The 16552-nt window shown below is 38.4% G+C and overlaps 1 protein-coding gene across 1 annotated transcript; it reads right to left on the bottom strand.

Annotated features, from left to right (window-relative positions):
* Positions 1 to 10831: 10831 nt before the first annotated feature.
* On the bottom strand, positions 10832 to 16148 carry LOC118240695 (TOG array regulator of axonemal microtubules protein 1-like). Its single transcript, XM_035522207.1, has 9 exons — positions 16016 to 16148; positions 15727 to 15920; positions 14122 to 14243; positions 13798 to 13903; positions 13288 to 13523; positions 12747 to 12905; positions 12294 to 12420; positions 11750 to 11820; positions 10832 to 11503 (listed from the first exon to the last, which is right to left on the bottom strand). Exons 1-9 carry the CDS (start codon positions 16146 to 16148, stop codon positions 11335 to 11337), a joined length of 1317 nt encoding a protein of 438 aa, XP_035378100.1. The 3' UTR covers positions 10832 to 11334.
* Positions 16149 to 16552: the final 404 nt, after the last annotated feature.

Below are 16552 nucleotides of genomic sequence, written 5' to 3'. Positions count from 1 at the left end.
AGATGACTGCCATGCAATGCAACTAGAGGGAGATAGTGGCCTACAGATTTCAAGGGCTAGGACAAGTATTTTATAAACGCAGATTGTCTAGAATGTTTTTTAAACAGAAGGATCCTAAATCTACTATTGGCCAAAAGTAACATCAACCAGCAATATGCACACCCTGCTCAGGATCATGGCCAGACAGGGTTGTTGATACCCCTGTCCCACCCCTACCTGTTGGGAATACAGCAGCCTATTCTGACCCTTGCAGACCTCCTAAAATGTCTTGTTTGCATTCCAAATGAAACCTTCAGATTATTCAGAAGGGTTGATGCCATCAACACTATATAAGATACTTGCTCATTCAACCATTAAAGAATATTTTTTGTATTCTACTCCATTCTTCGAACCTTTATGACAGCATCCTATTCACATAGCAGTTGGTGAATTGCAGAGATGACACTACTGATATTGCTTTAGCAGCAGGTGTAATCTCTTGTTTTGGTATGTCTTGTTAATAGACAGTGACCTGCAACAGAGTGCTTGACTTGTGGCAGAGCAGTGCAAACAGTACTACTTTGACCTGCCAGGGAGCAGTCTAGCACTCTGGTGTCATAAAAGAGATTGCCTGATTCACTGTAAGGTGGTGGACTCACAGCATGAGATCCCAGGCTGACTGGAGCCTGCCCTCAGCCAACAATAAAGCCCAACTCAGCTGACAGCAGGAGGCAGTGAGAGAGAGAGAGAGAGAGAGAGAGAGAGAGAGAGAGAGAGAGAGAGAGAGAGAGAGAGAGAGAGAGAGAGAGAGAGAGAGCACTGAGTCTAACAGCAAAAGTATCAATGGCTGGAGAAAAATGGCCCCCTGCAGCCTTGTAGTGGAACAACCAGAGGCTATATTTTATCTCTCCTGTTTTTCCAGATCTGACCAGTGAAGCATAAATTCAGATGGGGTCTGCACACGGCTTGACTACGAACCTAACATTTTTTCACAGGTTTACAGGGAGAACGTGTATTACATACATAGTAAGCACTTGGTTATTTGTTGTATTGAGATATTTTGTGCTTTAAATGATCAGTTCAACCAAAAATAAGATGAAATGCCAATGCTTTTAGTAATGTATGAAATCTACAGTACCTCAGCAGCTAATTAGCACTGAATAATAGGAAGTGTGCTAATGATGGTTGTTTTTATTCAGCACTTGTGACAATGTTCTAGGTCAAAGCATTCTTTTAAGGTGCATGATTTAAATGGCCTACTATGCTTGTGTGCATGTTTTAATTATTCCCTCCTACCTGCTGTAAGTACACATTCATATCACCTGGGCTCAGTCGGTTGTGAGTACTCTACTGAACCCTTGGCATGCTCAGCTAATCAGTTGGCTAGGGCCCTAAGACAAAGCTATGGTAGTATTCCTGAATTGTACTTGCTGTGTCCACAGTCTACAGGCAGCACTTTGCTGAGGACACTTTGCTTATTCCTGCTAATGACTGTTCCTCCTAATAGTGCTTGTGCATCATGTAATTTTTAAATTGCCAGACACTTGCATAGAAATGCTAGGCATTATCGAAGCCTGCCCAGACTCACTGAACTGCAACGGCTTTTAGCAGAGGCCCTTGAAGATAAACAGCTAAGCTGTTGTGACAGGCCTCAAGAGGCCATTGGTGGAATAGTGCTGGGTTTTTGCAGTGTTCACTAGGGGAAGTCCACATTCTGTAGTCCTGTGTAAGTCTACTCTAGGGTGCCACAAGGGAAATTCTGCTGAATTCAGATACAAAAACAGCTCTGCCTAAATGTGACGAACATGTTCGCATTGCAATAGAAGAGCAGAGCAGAGGTTTCATTGTTTATATGACCAATATTGCCAGTACAGCTACAATGGAACTCGTCAGAATCAGTATACGAAATACACAATATTGATGCATGGAAAGCAATTGGTAAACAATATATAGATGCAACAAAATGTTTTACCAAATTATTAAAAAATGTGGTATGATGTTCAATTATAGAGGAATACATTCTATTTAAAATAAATTACACATCAGCAATTGTAATTATTGTGAATAATGAATACATCATTTAAACATTCAAAGTACAGGTTGCAAAAATTATGTAACCTAATGTACTAATGTACTAATGTACCTTTTTCTATCAATGTTTCAATCAATGAGATGACATTAGAGATGTAGGTTTGGGTGCTTTGCTGTGCACAGAAATGCACTCAGCCATGTCCTGATCAAAGATTTACCAGAGAGTCTTATCAAAAATTATTTTACAGAGTTGAAATGGGTTATAAAATGTCAAAGCTTGCATTTTAATTAAATAGGCCAAATTATATACAAATGGAAGAATTGTAGTACTGTGGCTACTACAGTTCTTCAGTGGTTTAGCTTCTAGGTAAAAGTACTGTAGTTAAATTACAGAAGTAAAACATTTTTGTGTGTGTGCACGCGCGTGCATGTGTTTTGTGTGTGTTTGTGCATGTGTGTGTGCTCCTTGAAGAAGAACATTAATCAGGAACATCTGAGCTCCTTTAGTGCTGGACATTTTTGTAATTGAAAATCAACACTCATCTGCTTCTGTGATACCATACTTCAGAGACCAATTTTGTATTGCAAACAAAAAAGGTTAAACAGTCCAAACCTTTTGCCTCTAGTTTGTTCAGGATTTAAATATTTGCCACTAAGCACAAGCTAATTTAGGCATTTACTGACACCAGGGTCACAACAACCAGTCCCATGTTACTGAAATGATAGATTGACCCTGCTCAGGTAACTTAAATTATTATTTTATTAACTCTGCTATTACTCTGACTCTAAAAATGACAGTCAAACAGGGCTTTTTTGCTGAGTGAAGGTTTTTGAATGACTGCCAGCTCTTCTCTCTGGTGGGCTGAATAAAGAACCTGTCAACCTGTTCCTTCCAGACAGCACCCAGCCTGTTGCCACGCTCAGTGATTTTTAAGCCCGTGTGCTAGCAGATGGTCATTCGTTAAGACTTCTGCCATTTAAAAAAAAAAAAAACTTGCTGAATTTTTATTAGGGCATACATTAGGGAAATATACTCTTATGAACACTCTGCTCCTTTATTATCAGTCATCTTCAAATAAACTCCACCTTATGCAAATAGTGCTCCTTACACATTAGATATGCACCTTTTTAGCAATAGTTTAGTTTATCACCTTAAAGCTACTGTACTTCCTCACTTGCACAGATATCTGATATTTATACATGGTTTTCTTTCTCTCAGCATTGCTTTTCACTTAAGTGCAAATGTAAGGTAGGCCTGCTATAAGAAAGGTAGAGGCAATAATGTAAAAAAACCCAAACATTGTTATTAGGTTCTGAAAGTATACAAAGGAAAAACCATCATGGAGTTATTATGGGAGGGTATTGTGAAGTCTAGGGGGGATTGGCCCTGGATGATCTGCCCCCAAAAGAGGCTCAGCATTTATTAGGGAACAATCCCAATATCAGAGAAGTGTGCAAGCTCAGTTGTGAGTATACGGATGTTCAACTCAATTAGACAGGGGGAGACTGTAGAGTTCTTGTGCAAATGTGCACATTTGTCAATTTTATTACCAATTATTTATTTATTGATTATAAATTTTATTTATTACTGATTTATATTTTTTATACTTAACCCAGCATGAAGCAGGCAGTTTGTTAGTAGGAGGAACTGCAGAAATCTATATGTGGGAAGAGACTCTTTTTACATCAAACAGAAAACCTAGGTCGAAGCTATTTACAAAACACCCACGTCACATTTAAAATTTAAATGTATGTTTTTTTGTCAAAGTTATGCAGTATTCATATTATTTTTCTATATTCATATCTGCTGTAAATCAAACAGCGTTTATAATGTTGAGTTAGCTATATACATAAGCTATACATAGCTTAGATGGAACATATCAGCTGCTAACTAATAAATAATGTTAGCACATAGTTAACAGCTTGATCTGAGTCAACTCTTGCTTAAACAGTGAGTAGCGTGGTTTAAACAAAGGTCCAGCATAGCTCTCGGCTTGGGTTAGCAACCTGTTCTTAACTCATGTTGAAAGCTTGGTGTAAAAGAGTGTTTTTAGATAACATTTTATAGACATACTTTCCTTCACTGATGTCTTCATTTTCAATTACCATTCTGTTCTGAACAGCCAATTTTCCTATTCCTTCCATAACAAGAAACCTAATGGCTTGCTTTCCAAAGCTGTAGCTGCTCTTGAAAACCTAATATCTGAAATTCATAGAGTGGTTCTGCAGTTGTGGGTGTATGAGAGAGATGGGTCCAGTTCAGGCAGATAGCATGAAGGGAAAGAGGGAGATTTAGGTCTGCTGTAGGGCCTATTCCCCTTACCATGGACCATTCACCCAACAAGACTGGCATTCCCAAATATCACACACATACACAAGCTCACACAAACAAAGACATGCTGTCTTACAACCATTTGCTATAGACACTGAAAAGAACTGCAAGAAATATATATACTGTAGTGCTCTCTGCATCCCAGCATGGCCAAATATGATAAAGAGATCATGGCCAGAGATCATGAGTGTCATTTTTTCAGTAGCCTTAGGGGTCCACCTTAAGACTCAGGTATCCATTACATGGTATAGTAAACTATGGTTAGAAAAGCATGTTTAAATGACGGTGGGAGAGACTTATCACACTGTAACCTGACTTAACCTACACATGTATTCCCACCTTTGTGTTCCTCAGCATCCATTCATATTTCAAATAAAAATGATGACACCCCTCTATGGGTTCATAATATTTCTTTATAGCAATTCATCAAAAGCTAATATGAGTTCCACATATCACAACAGAAAACAGATCTCCAAACAAATCTTGGTGTAAACTACCATATGAAAATTTACTGGGTCCCTTTGCTTTCGTGTCTACCTACACTTGATACAGCATGATTAGGATCTCAGAGAGCGTTACAGTTAGTAATGGAACTACAGGAGCCACAGGAAGTATGCTATTATTGGAGTGAGAGAGAGGGCAGGAGAGAGAGAGAATGTGAAAGAGAAATGGGACAGCACAGGAGGCTTGGAGTCTGGAGAGATGGGAACAGAAACCAGCCAAAGGAAAAAATATGTAATAATACTTTTGGCATAGCAGGAATCACACTCTGATATGCCACTGGAAAAAAGATTTTTAAAAGGCATTAAACGGGATAAAAGGCTCTTAGATATGATACATTGACTATACATCATACATTTTGCATATCTCTTATTATGTATGTGTCTGTATAAGAAAAGATGATTAAAAGACTAAATGAATAAAAAATGATTAAATACAGGCTGAGTTTGTAATAATAACAATGCTTGCTAGGATTAGCAATACAAAGACAAATAATCTGGAGAAATGCAAACATTCTAGGGAAACTGGACCAATAAGAATATGGACCTCATTAATCTGGATGGAGTAAAAATAACCACGTCTATCGCTAATCACAAAATGGAATGCATTATTCCATACTGATTATAAATGTGCATTTAACCTTCATTTTGCTGTCCAGGAAGCCATCTGAACCTTGACAACCTGCATATGGAATATGCATTAAGATTATGAAAAAAAAAAAAGACTTAAATAGCCTGAGGAATGGGTGAATATAGGTCCTTGAGTGGTCCAAACACAGTTTTGAGAAAGGAAAGCATGTTGCTGGAAACCATTTCTGGCATAATAATAATAAAAAAAAAACAATCATTTTAATGAAGAGGGAAATTGCATTTGTTCCAGGGTATGTGCTGTCTGTACTCTCTGGACAACTGAAGAGCAACTGACAAAAACATTCTCTTCCCAGCTGCTGCATCCATGTATAAAATATTAAGGCCAGCAGACTTAAAATGACATGTTTCTCAATATGGACATGTGTAAAAGAGCTGTAATAAAAGAACTGCATCTTTCATCGAATTTTGCTGTGGTATATTCTGTTCAGTTAGAAGGATTTAGTTAAACCACTCTTGTTTTTTTGTCCCCTGCCACCAACATCCCTTGCTGTGGGGGAGTGGCATTGTTTACTTTGAATCATGTGTCCAGAGTTATACATCACTTCACCCAGCATATTTTTTAAAATTGCAAAAAATTGTAGGGGGAATTGTGATGTTCATGGTAACGTAGAGTGTGCTTCACACTGCATATTATAAAATTACTGCACCTTTTTTTGTCCTGTATCATATGACTTGCTATGTGGTGTGTGTGTGTGTGTGTGTGTGTGTGTGTGTGTGTGTGTGAGTGTGTGTGAGTGTGTGTGTGAGTGAGTGAGTGAGTGAGTGAGTGAGTGAGTGAGAGAGAGAGAGATTTATCATAGTCTGGCTCTACATGAATAAGTACATAAAGGCTAAATTACTGTGCTGGAAAATGGAATCAGTCCACCAACATTTTAATTGCTTTAATATAGAAGACAATATGAACATCAGAAAATTCAGATTATTTGAGTGCTTTGTATCCTCAGAAATAATTGCACATAAAGCACAGTTTAATCAGTGTAGTGGTTAACAAATCTTGCTACCTAATGATGCCAAGTTTCCTCTTACTTTTATTCACTTTAAATGTGGCCTGGTACAAAAGAGGGTAAGAGATTGTGAAGTTGAACTGCTCTGAGAATGGTTATCTCTGATCTAGCTGTACTCTGCTGTGATCACCTTTTCTTTCCAGAGGTCAGTTAGCTGAATGAAGCTTGGTTTGAATGAATTTCATTGGGCAACTGTGCTTATGACTGCAAGGAGCACTGTAGGGCATCCCAGGTGACAAATATCTGGAAATCAGCAGTGAATAATGAAATGCTTAGGTAAGACTGGTCATCACTGCAAAGAACACCGGACATGGCATGAAATGTCTTCCAAATTTGGATCTACTGACAAATTGGTTTCTTAGCTGCAATATTCAGAATTTCTTCTTGCTTTCTGGGCTTAAGGAGGATGCAGTGGCCACTGTTTGTCATCCATTTCCAAATGCTTTTTGGGACTATGCACTAGTATGAAAGCATGCATTAAAGCTTGAATGTATGATTTCCTCAACCTGGGCTTTCTTGAAAGCTATAACAATGAATGATGCAACATTGCACAGCCAGTGCTATGGCTTCTCCTGTTTCCAAGGCAACAGCTTACAATGCACATGGCACCTTACATGAGTCCTAAAAATATAAGCACTACAAAAGGCTGCAGACCCCCAGTGTAGCCTTGCGTCTGCTGTGCTCATTAAAGTCTATGAAACCTTGTTTGATCAGGACCAATAGTAATTTTTCATCAGCTTACACTAATGGTCTTTGTAATGATGAGCATTAATGATTAGGGGGGGTATCTCCCTCAATTATAGAGTGGATGAACTCTTGTTATGCAATTGATTAATTGACAGAGGTGCTGCAAGTTCAGGAGCCTCTCAGTTGGAAAGGTGTAGGAGATACTGCAGTCAGCAAGGTATCAGCAAGCACTTAGAGTGCCAGAGAGTCTAAGAATAGAAGCTGTTTTTTCCTTGGCCTTCTTTTTTTCAGTGTGGCAGCATTGTTGAAAGGTCAAGACGTTGTTTTAGGACACAGAACCACCTTTGAGTAACAGAAGACAAAGAACGTGTCTTTTCTGAGAAGCGTGTAAAGAGAAAGCAATTACTTGCTAAAGCCTGCTCATAAAACAATGGCATCGATCAGGGCTCTGCTCTGCTTCAGACAGGACTAGGGGAAAATGTGCTGACAGATGTGGTGATCATAGAGGGGAGACAATTGCATAACTGTAAAGCAGTTAATGGATTGAATATTTAAATTACTGCTTTCATGTGCAAGTGGGTCCACCCAAAGTAGCTGATTAAAGCTTTTGGTGGACCAACGGTCTTTCCATTGTCTCTGCATAGCCATGAAAGCCACTAACCATTCACATTATATAAAATGATTCTTGGGAAGTTGAAGGTTCTGGGTGGTTGTATTTCTACAAGCCTTATTAAGTGTCACTATAAAATATCACAGGAGAAATGCTGATGAAATGCCAGGATCAGATTTAGCCTTGGCCTAAATGAACCAATCTTGTCATGGCATATTTGTTGTCATGTTGTGGAAAATCTTGGCCTAAATGTGTCTGCTAAACATTAAGGCTATATATACAAAATCTGGGCAAGCAGCCAGATCTCTCTACATCTCTCTCTTGCGATCTCTCTCTCATACAAAACACATGTACACATGCATTCTACCACTGGCTGTTTCATAAACCCCCAGACAGTTTCTATCCTCTTACAGGTCAATTCGGAAGCATCTCCAGCAGAATATCAAGAAAGAGGTTGAATGAGACTCCAGGTACACTCTGTCACTTCCAGCGCAATCACATATTTTTTATGACTTTGGAATGTGTGTTGCGGTAATTTTTAGACATCTTTTATTGTGCAAAAATGGAAGGGTTGGCACAATGAAATTGGAGTTCCATGTAAATGGTTGTGTGTATTATTGTGAAAATTAAGTAAAAGTAAAAAGAACAAGACAGACCAAAACTCAGCTCAACATTAAAATCCAATGATATTGTTTATTATAGAACAGTTAGTTCTTTGATTAGACGATAGATATTTCATGAGTGCTGATATAGAGTATAATGGTACACTGCTTTACAAGTGCATTTTATTAACCCTTAATTACAATTGTTATCTATCTTAGATTGTAACATTTTCTGTTATCTCATCAGAGTCACGTCATCAAATGATTTGTCAACAGGCTCATATTTTTCTGTTTGCACAATAAATGGGAACATGCAGATAAATGTACATTATAAAAGTAGCTGGCCTGTGATAATATAAACCTCCACAAAGTAGCACCCTATGGGAAAATGTTTGTGTTGTTTGGTGACAGTTCAGTACCAGTCCATTTGCGGAGCTATTTGTGTTGACAGAACCAAATAAATTAGTAAATAAACAAACAAATCATAACATATTGTAGATTATTAATGTTAACTAATAAATGGCACTTGTGGAACTGTTGTATAAAAGCAATATCACATGTGATATTGTTTGATTTAATCTCTCGCAGAACTGGCAGAACAATAAAGGCTAAGTAAAACAATCACTGCACTGTGTATGACTACAAATAATCGCAGAACTGCAGAACAATAAAGGCTAAGTAAAACAATCCACACCCACCTCTTGTAACTTCTAACAAAACTCAGCCTCTTCCCAGTGAGTGACTAAAATGACAATGCAGGGATTTCCAGGATTACAAGGCTTATCAGGGGAGCAAATCAAATACTATAGGCACATCTATATAACATAATCTACCACAGGCACCACCCCTCATCGTATGGATACTGTATAGCAGAATATGGATATGATTATAAGTGTTAATAGAAGTGCCATATGGTAGACTCAGAAGATCCTAATTATTCATCACACTCTCCAGTATATATTTCACTTTTCCCAGTTCTTTTACACAGGGATTCACCTTGACTTATAATTGTGCGTTGCACACGCTTTTTATACATGTGCCGAAAAAGGTAACACCTTGTGTTTCTGTGTGTCAGGGCTCCTTTATCACATAAAACCAGGTTGCGCTAGGTTATCTTATTTCAGCCAATGGGCTGCGTGCTGCTAAGGCTTTTTCATGAGATTAAAGGCACTAATGCTTCAGATTGCAGTCATAATTCACAGAGGCCCTTGCGGTTGTGAGTTACAGCTCAACAGAAGTCACTGTGCCACTTTTGCCAGTTACTGAGCCCTTTTGGAAGTGTATGCTGGAGGTTTCTTGCTTCTTGGGGAGGTTACTGTTTCTTTGTTCTGAGCATGATGTCAAGACAACATTATCTTATCCATTGTACAACTTTCAAGTTCTAAAATGTCAGATTGACCCCTTTTTTGTTTCAGTTCATGACAGACATCAGCTGTAAGCATTTATAAACATAGGCAATTTCCTGAGATAGTGAAAAATAAAAATAGAAAAATAGATAGACTGTTTGTAAATGAGAATGTCCTAAAATCTAATCTGAGCTCCCCAGAGTATGAGCAATAATTATTTTCAAATAGCATTTTATTTCAGTTCATTCCTTTTAAGAATGAAAGTCTGTGCATTCAGGTAGTGGAAATCAGGGGTAAAATCAGTGGCAGTTTGATCTGCAGTGATAGAGGTGCCTCAATGATCTACAGTGATCATCTTCACACATTTTCAAACAGAAGAATGTGTAGCTGCAGTAGTCTTGACAGTTTGCCAGTTACACTCTGATGTGAATTGACAATGTTTAGGGACAGCTGCCAACATCCACATTTTTAGAATGAATTCTCTTGTTTAGCAAGGGAATTTTGTTGAAGAAACTTTGTACCACAACTATGTGATTATTTTTTATTGAAAGGAACACAGAAATAAATGTCACACTGGAGTAGTGTGTATAAAGCAAAATAATTTATCAGTCATTGCACAACTTATACTGTGGGTGTCAATACATTTAACGACCTAAAGGTTAAGGCTGAATCTAAGGATATTGTGCTGGGTGGCGTGTCAAAGAAAAGGGTTACACAAGGGAGTATGCCATACTAACAATGACAAATTTTCTATATGATCTAACAGGAATATATATATATAAGAAGTGAAAATAAGAATCAGAAACTACAACACATAGCACCCTTTTACAAAATATTTTTCATATCACAGAAAAGAACTACTAGATCGTATCTCATAAAATTAATACATTTTGGATATATAAATTAAATTTGTTGTATAATCATGTTGTGATTATCCTGTTCCATGTATTTAATTTTTTAATTTAATTCCAGTATTTAATTTTTTACCATACTGATGTCATGACCAAAATAGACTTCTATATCATTAATTTGTTAAACAATAAACCATAAAACATCACAACAAGTGTGTTATTCTTGAAAACATTTACATTTTTTTATTCCAGTTAAAGAAAAAATACTTGGTCAGTCCAGTGCAGGGCCCAGCTGACAGCCAAATGTATACACAACATCTTAGCAAAGTCTGATAGAATCTGCACAGGCTCAACTCCATTATCCTTGTTGATAATATGGCTACAACCATATTTACTTGCTAAACTCCACCTGTCCTCCAGCACTAATGCACCTCAAATTACAGCAGCTTGTGGGCATCATAACTCTAAGCCTCTGCAGCAGATCTAAATTCTGAAAAGAAAGTCCTGTGCCAACTGCTCACCAGGAAAGCTAAGGCAAAATACACATCAAATAGAATTGGCAAAGCACTTCTCAGCATCTCTGCAGACAGCAAGTGTTGAATATATCAGATTGGCTTCCTAGAGTGCTGCTGAGGTCATTCTGTTCTGACTCTGAGTTCAGCTTCATGCCATAAGTCAGTGACCCCTTGTGTGCTCACAGTCTGTTTAAATAGAACCTTGGCAATAAGTGTCACAGAACGCTCATCTCCCGCGAGTCATGTGGTTTGGCCCGCCACGTACAGTTGGGAGGATCCTCACTTGTGGCCACGCCTGCACACACCTGGACCTTGTCTTGTCTGTGTATTTAAGCTGTTTGATGTACTTGGTCTTGTCTGCAATGCTGTGGACCTGTGCTTTGCTGGCATCTTTGCTGAACACACACAACAAGAGAGAAAATGTAAGGATTGGTTTATTGTAATAAAAAGAAATTGAATGTGGTCACAATAAATTTAAAACAACAACAACAACAACAACAACAACAACAACAACAACATAATCACCATCAAAAATTAGAAAGATTAAAGCAGTTTCAATAGGAACTCATGTTTTTTGCTTTGATTGTTTAAAAATTCACCTGCTGACAATCTGAGGTTGACGGTTTAGAGAGGAGGCATACCTCATTCCACCGCAAGGGATATAGCGCCTGCCTCGAGCTGAAGGGGTATCCTGAGGCTTCTCACCCGGGACCTAAATCCACATCAGCATCACTGGGTGATGACTCTCCAGATAATGAAGACCAAATGTTGTTTCATACTTTGTTTCTAACTACTGGGTCTGGGACTGCACTGTGCAATATCTATACCTTACTGTAAATACAATATTTGAACTATTATAATGGGAGATCACAAACTATTTACTAGGAGACAACTGTATTGCCTCATCTTTTTGTACACTGACATCTTTAATATATGATTTTGGCTTAATATATTTGTTGTATATACATACTGCTGTGTACAATGTGTGGTGCCTTGCACTGCTCTGTACTTTAGTATTTGTTTAAAACATTTGTCTACCTTGTCAGCTCTGAGGTGGGTTTCACTAATACTGTGAATAAGTTTAGTGAATAAGCTTTGTTTAGTCAGTAAGCTTACAGCATAGTGGCTGAATGGAATTAAAAATCCTAATCATATATACAAATAGACACTGTGCTGAATTGTCACCTTGGATTTCAGAGTGAGGACAGTGGCCCTGATGGTGGGCAGGTCTTTGGTAGGGATGTACTTTTCCACCATCTTATCAAAGTCGTGATGAGACGACAGGAACAGTAGCATGCGGCGACCAAAGTACCTGAGACAAATAACAGCCCCGTTCCCATGAGAGAACCATGAGGGAGGAACTTAAGGGTGACTCACAGCACACCAACAAATTGTACCAGTCTACTACATTTACTACAATTAAGCAGAGTCCAATATTTATTAGTATATTTATTTTACCAGGACACAATTCCAGTTGCCAAGACACTCTGTGTCTAAAAAACTTCTATTACTCTACAATTTAGCTGCATTTGCTGACTTCAGAGTGTCATAGTTAGGAGACTAAAAGAATAAACCAAAAGATTACTATCTGGGCATGTGAAAAGCTTTGATAGTTTTCCATCTGATCCTGGTACCAACCTGGTTTCTTGGGAAGAGTCTTGCGCCAATTTGGAGACTGCAGGTAGAATTCGATTAGTCACACCTTTTGTCCCAGACAATAAGCGGTCAGCGCCAATCTTTTCTATCAAAGTAGCCAAATGCTGAGAAGTGCACTTTCTTACTGCAGCATTCAAATGACTTTTGAGGAGAACACAAACGAGAAAAGAGAAGGAAATATTTAAAGGCACTCAAAAATGAATGACATAATAACAAATATGTAGTAATCTAGTCAATGTATACAGTGCAATGTTTAACTCTTTCATCTTTAAAGTAACTTAATACACTTATCTATGAACTAAAGGCATAATCAAATTATCCTATTCTATTTGATGGCTTTAAAAAAAATCTTTAAGAGGATAAATCAACAAAAATACTGTCCAATGCCAAAAAACATTTCGAAACACCAAAGGATAAGTGAAAATAATAGCAAACAGCAGCCAAAGCGCTCTCATTTGTTGGCCTCTTGACTGCTGCAGCTAGATGAAAGCTATAGCTGAAAGCTAGCTGCAAGTTAACTGACCTGAGTCCTCCAGCGAGAAGAGCATTCATGCTTCGGGTGGGGGTGCAGTTCTGCACCATGCAGTCCAGGGCTGTGTCCACATCCTGCCTAATAAAAGCATTGGACTCTCCTGCTTTGTGGAGGAGGACCTTGGCAGTAGCTTCCATCTCCTGGTCCATACCTTTCTGCAGACCAGAGTACAACTCTCCCAAGGTCACCAGCGCCACGCGCGACACTCCAGAGCGTAAGTTCTGAACCTGGGGGAAGACATTCCAGCTTGTGTTATGCTTGTGTTGTGTTATGTGTTATCTAAAATGCCGTTAGATGAAAATTGTTTTTATAATAATTTCAAGCATTATACTAACTTTACTGAAAGATCTGTGTAGTTTTTGGCAGCAATGTCTCAATAACATATGCTGATGGTGTATGACAAAAAATTAAACGGTATTATAGGTTAATTTTAGGAATCAGACAGATTCACAGGAAGTTACAAGGAGTCAGACGCAATAGTGAGCAGATATAGTCACTTACCTCTTGATTAAGAACAAGGCAGACATCATGAAGCCTACTACTAAGCACATCAGAGTGATACCGTGCTAAACTACGCATGAGTATCAGGCCATCAATCTTCTTCTCCCTGTATGAAAATATTGGACAAACACAAACTGTAAAAGTAGGCTATCATAACTGAAAAAAGGTTATGAAAGAGGGGACAAAAGGAAAAAAGTGATAGCAATAAAATCACTTTACTAATTTCTAAGCATATGTATCATATATGCAGAAAATCATAAATTACTAAACTGTTTTACTTGACCCTAGCCAAATGCTTCATAATTTTACAGGTATGAGATTTACCAGTCATCAGAGCTAAGCAGTCTGTCTGAAGCTCTGAGTGAAAGCAAGGTCCGGTTTAGAGAACGGCCGCAAAGCCAGCCGCTCATGGGGATTCTTCCTGGGGGTTCCTGGTGTGAGTTCATCTAAAGAGGAATACCGCAACAAAAACAAACTGACTACTTATTTTAGGGCTACCAGTTCAACTTTGTTCCAAATCAACTTGACTGCAAAACATAACATTATTCAAGATGGCCAACTACATTTAATGGCCTTGCACAGTATTTTTTCTCCTTACTCAAAATGTTGTATTAGCTGGAAGCATGTGATTATCTTCATACTTCTGCTTCAGTTCAGTAGTTATTGGGCATTGTAGAGTGCATAAAACAACCTCTAATTGTTTTATTTTTTGTATACCGCCTAACTTCTATTTAGGACTTACACTTTATGTGGTGTTATCTTTGATGTCACAGATAACACTAATTGACTATAGTGAATCATAAGCTATGTAATATTGCATATACATGAACTGTGAAATCAACTGACCCTACTACACTTCAATCACTGCACATAGCTCTTCTCAAGGAACAGAGATGACATGTACATACAAATGCTCAGTTTTTGTATACAAACGGGAAAAGGGTTACTCTACATTTTATTCCAGAAAACAAGACCAAATCAAGGTTGCTCAAATTTCTTTCTGGGGTCTAAGTGACACCCAATACAAGAGTTTGTAGCAAGCATTTTACTGTGAAATAATTTGCAAACTGAGCTCAATACAGCTCTAGATTTGCCTGCCGACTATAACTGAAACACAACACCTTTCCCCACACTTACTGGAGGTAATATTGATAAGTTAGTAAGTCTTTGATATTAATTAACAGCCATTGTTTTCATTCGACACTTTATTCAATACCGTAGCAAGTAATGGAAAATATAACAAAACGTTAGTACATGCAAACGTTTGCTAATTTTGTGCAATTTGGGTCAACAAATGTATTTTTTATAACGTTATGATACACCAACACTATTTGAAATTGCCACCAGTCTCTGCCTGTCCCATGTTTAGCTCTCTCCGTGCGTAGTCAAAGCCTGTTAGCTAGACCTGATTAACCAGCCGAATATACGCTAGTTAGCTAAAGTTCCTTAATAGCTTTAATGTAAACATGATCAATATGTAATAAATGCACAGATGATATTGCTATAAATGTATTCTTAAAATACGAACTGTGGTGTCCTCTAATTGATTAGTCTATTTAAACACAGCAAGGATTCTGCTGTTGACAGAGACCCCTAATAGCTTTTCACACAGAGGCTGTCAATGAATCCTCTGAGGTCCATGCCCAAACAGCAGAATGGTAAAAGGACAACACTCTTTTTAATGTTGTTTTATGGTTAAAAAAATGATAGTAGGAAGGTGACTGGAATATTTAACATTCTTTGAAATATATATGTTTGGTTTTTTTGGGTTTTTTGCATTTTTAAAAAAACAACTGTGCAGGGCCTTTAAAACACAATTGTGTGATACAGTGTTTAGAGCAAATCTATTTACTCAAGAGCAGTGACCATGCATGAAGCGCAGAATAACAGGTGACACTCACCAGAGCAGTTTGAAAGGGGTGGACATGCTCTGTTCAGACTGGGGGCTTGTTGGCGTCGTGGCAGCATGCGTCTGGAAGGAGCCGTGGGAGGGCTGGGATGAATGGGGGGACTCAAACCTTTGACCAGGCTTCTGGGTGCGTGTGTGCTGTTGGGGCTCGAGGGCAAATCATCCAGGAGTTCAGCCTTCGTGGATGCTAGAACACTACCGTTGCGCTGCAAATCTGATGGGAAGGAGATTAACAGGCTATGGTGACTACAGAGCTTCCATGAGTCTCAGTAAGCATGAGGAGGAGCATTCATTGAGGTCAACCGTTACCTTTCAGAGATGCCGTGTCGTCTGAGCCCACGTCACATGCAACGTGTCTAAAGTTCTGCTTCAATCGTTGCATGTTCTGCCACTCCCCCTGTATAGGCGGAACTTCTTGCTGCTCCAAACGATGTTGATGCATCTTATCCCTTGCAAACCTAGACAGCTTTACCCTCTCCAACAAATACACATACATAAATAACCACATAGCATCTCTATTCAAGACTGTCAATCAGAACCTGGAGGACCGGACTGAAATTGCAACGTAGGAGTCATTTTGCATTAAAATCTTATCAAATCTTTCTTTTATCAAAATTTTACTGTCAAACTGGCAACAAAATCATTCCATATCAACAGCACATTCAAAAACCACTGCTGAAGTTAGGAAAGATTAAAGTAAAGGGAATCAATAAATATTAGCAGATTGTTCAATAAAACAAAATAAACATTGTCTCACCGCTGCTTTTTCTGGCTCAGTGCTTCCTTCCGAATCCATATGGCCAGCTGAAACAGCATGGCCATACACCCCAATCAGTGGCTCCCTGG

The sequence above is a fragment of the Electrophorus electricus genome, chromosome 23 (assembly GCF_013358815.1).
Source record: "Electrophorus electricus isolate fEleEle1 chromosome 23, fEleEle1.pri, whole genome shotgun sequence".
Lineage (NCBI taxonomy): Eukaryota > Metazoa > Chordata > Actinopteri > Gymnotiformes > Gymnotidae > Electrophorus > Electrophorus electricus.
Note: the sequence above shows the minus strand (reverse complement) of the source record. Positions and strands in the feature narration are given on the sequence as shown.

Bases quoted from the DNA above. Each gene is read 5' to 3' on its own strand.
- LOC118240695 (XM_035522207.1), bottom strand. From the start codon at position 16,148: ATGCATCAACATCGTTTGGAGCAGCAAGAAGTTCCGCCTATACAGGGG. The intron at 12,906-13,287 runs GTCAGTTAACTT...TCTCCTCAAAAG, and splicing joins CTTCTCGCTGGAGGACTCAG to TCATTTGAATGCTGCAGTAA. The intron at 12,421-12,746 runs GTTGGTACCAGG...TATTTGTCTCAG, and splicing joins GACTCTTCCCAAGAAACCAG to GTACTTTGGTCGCCGCATGC.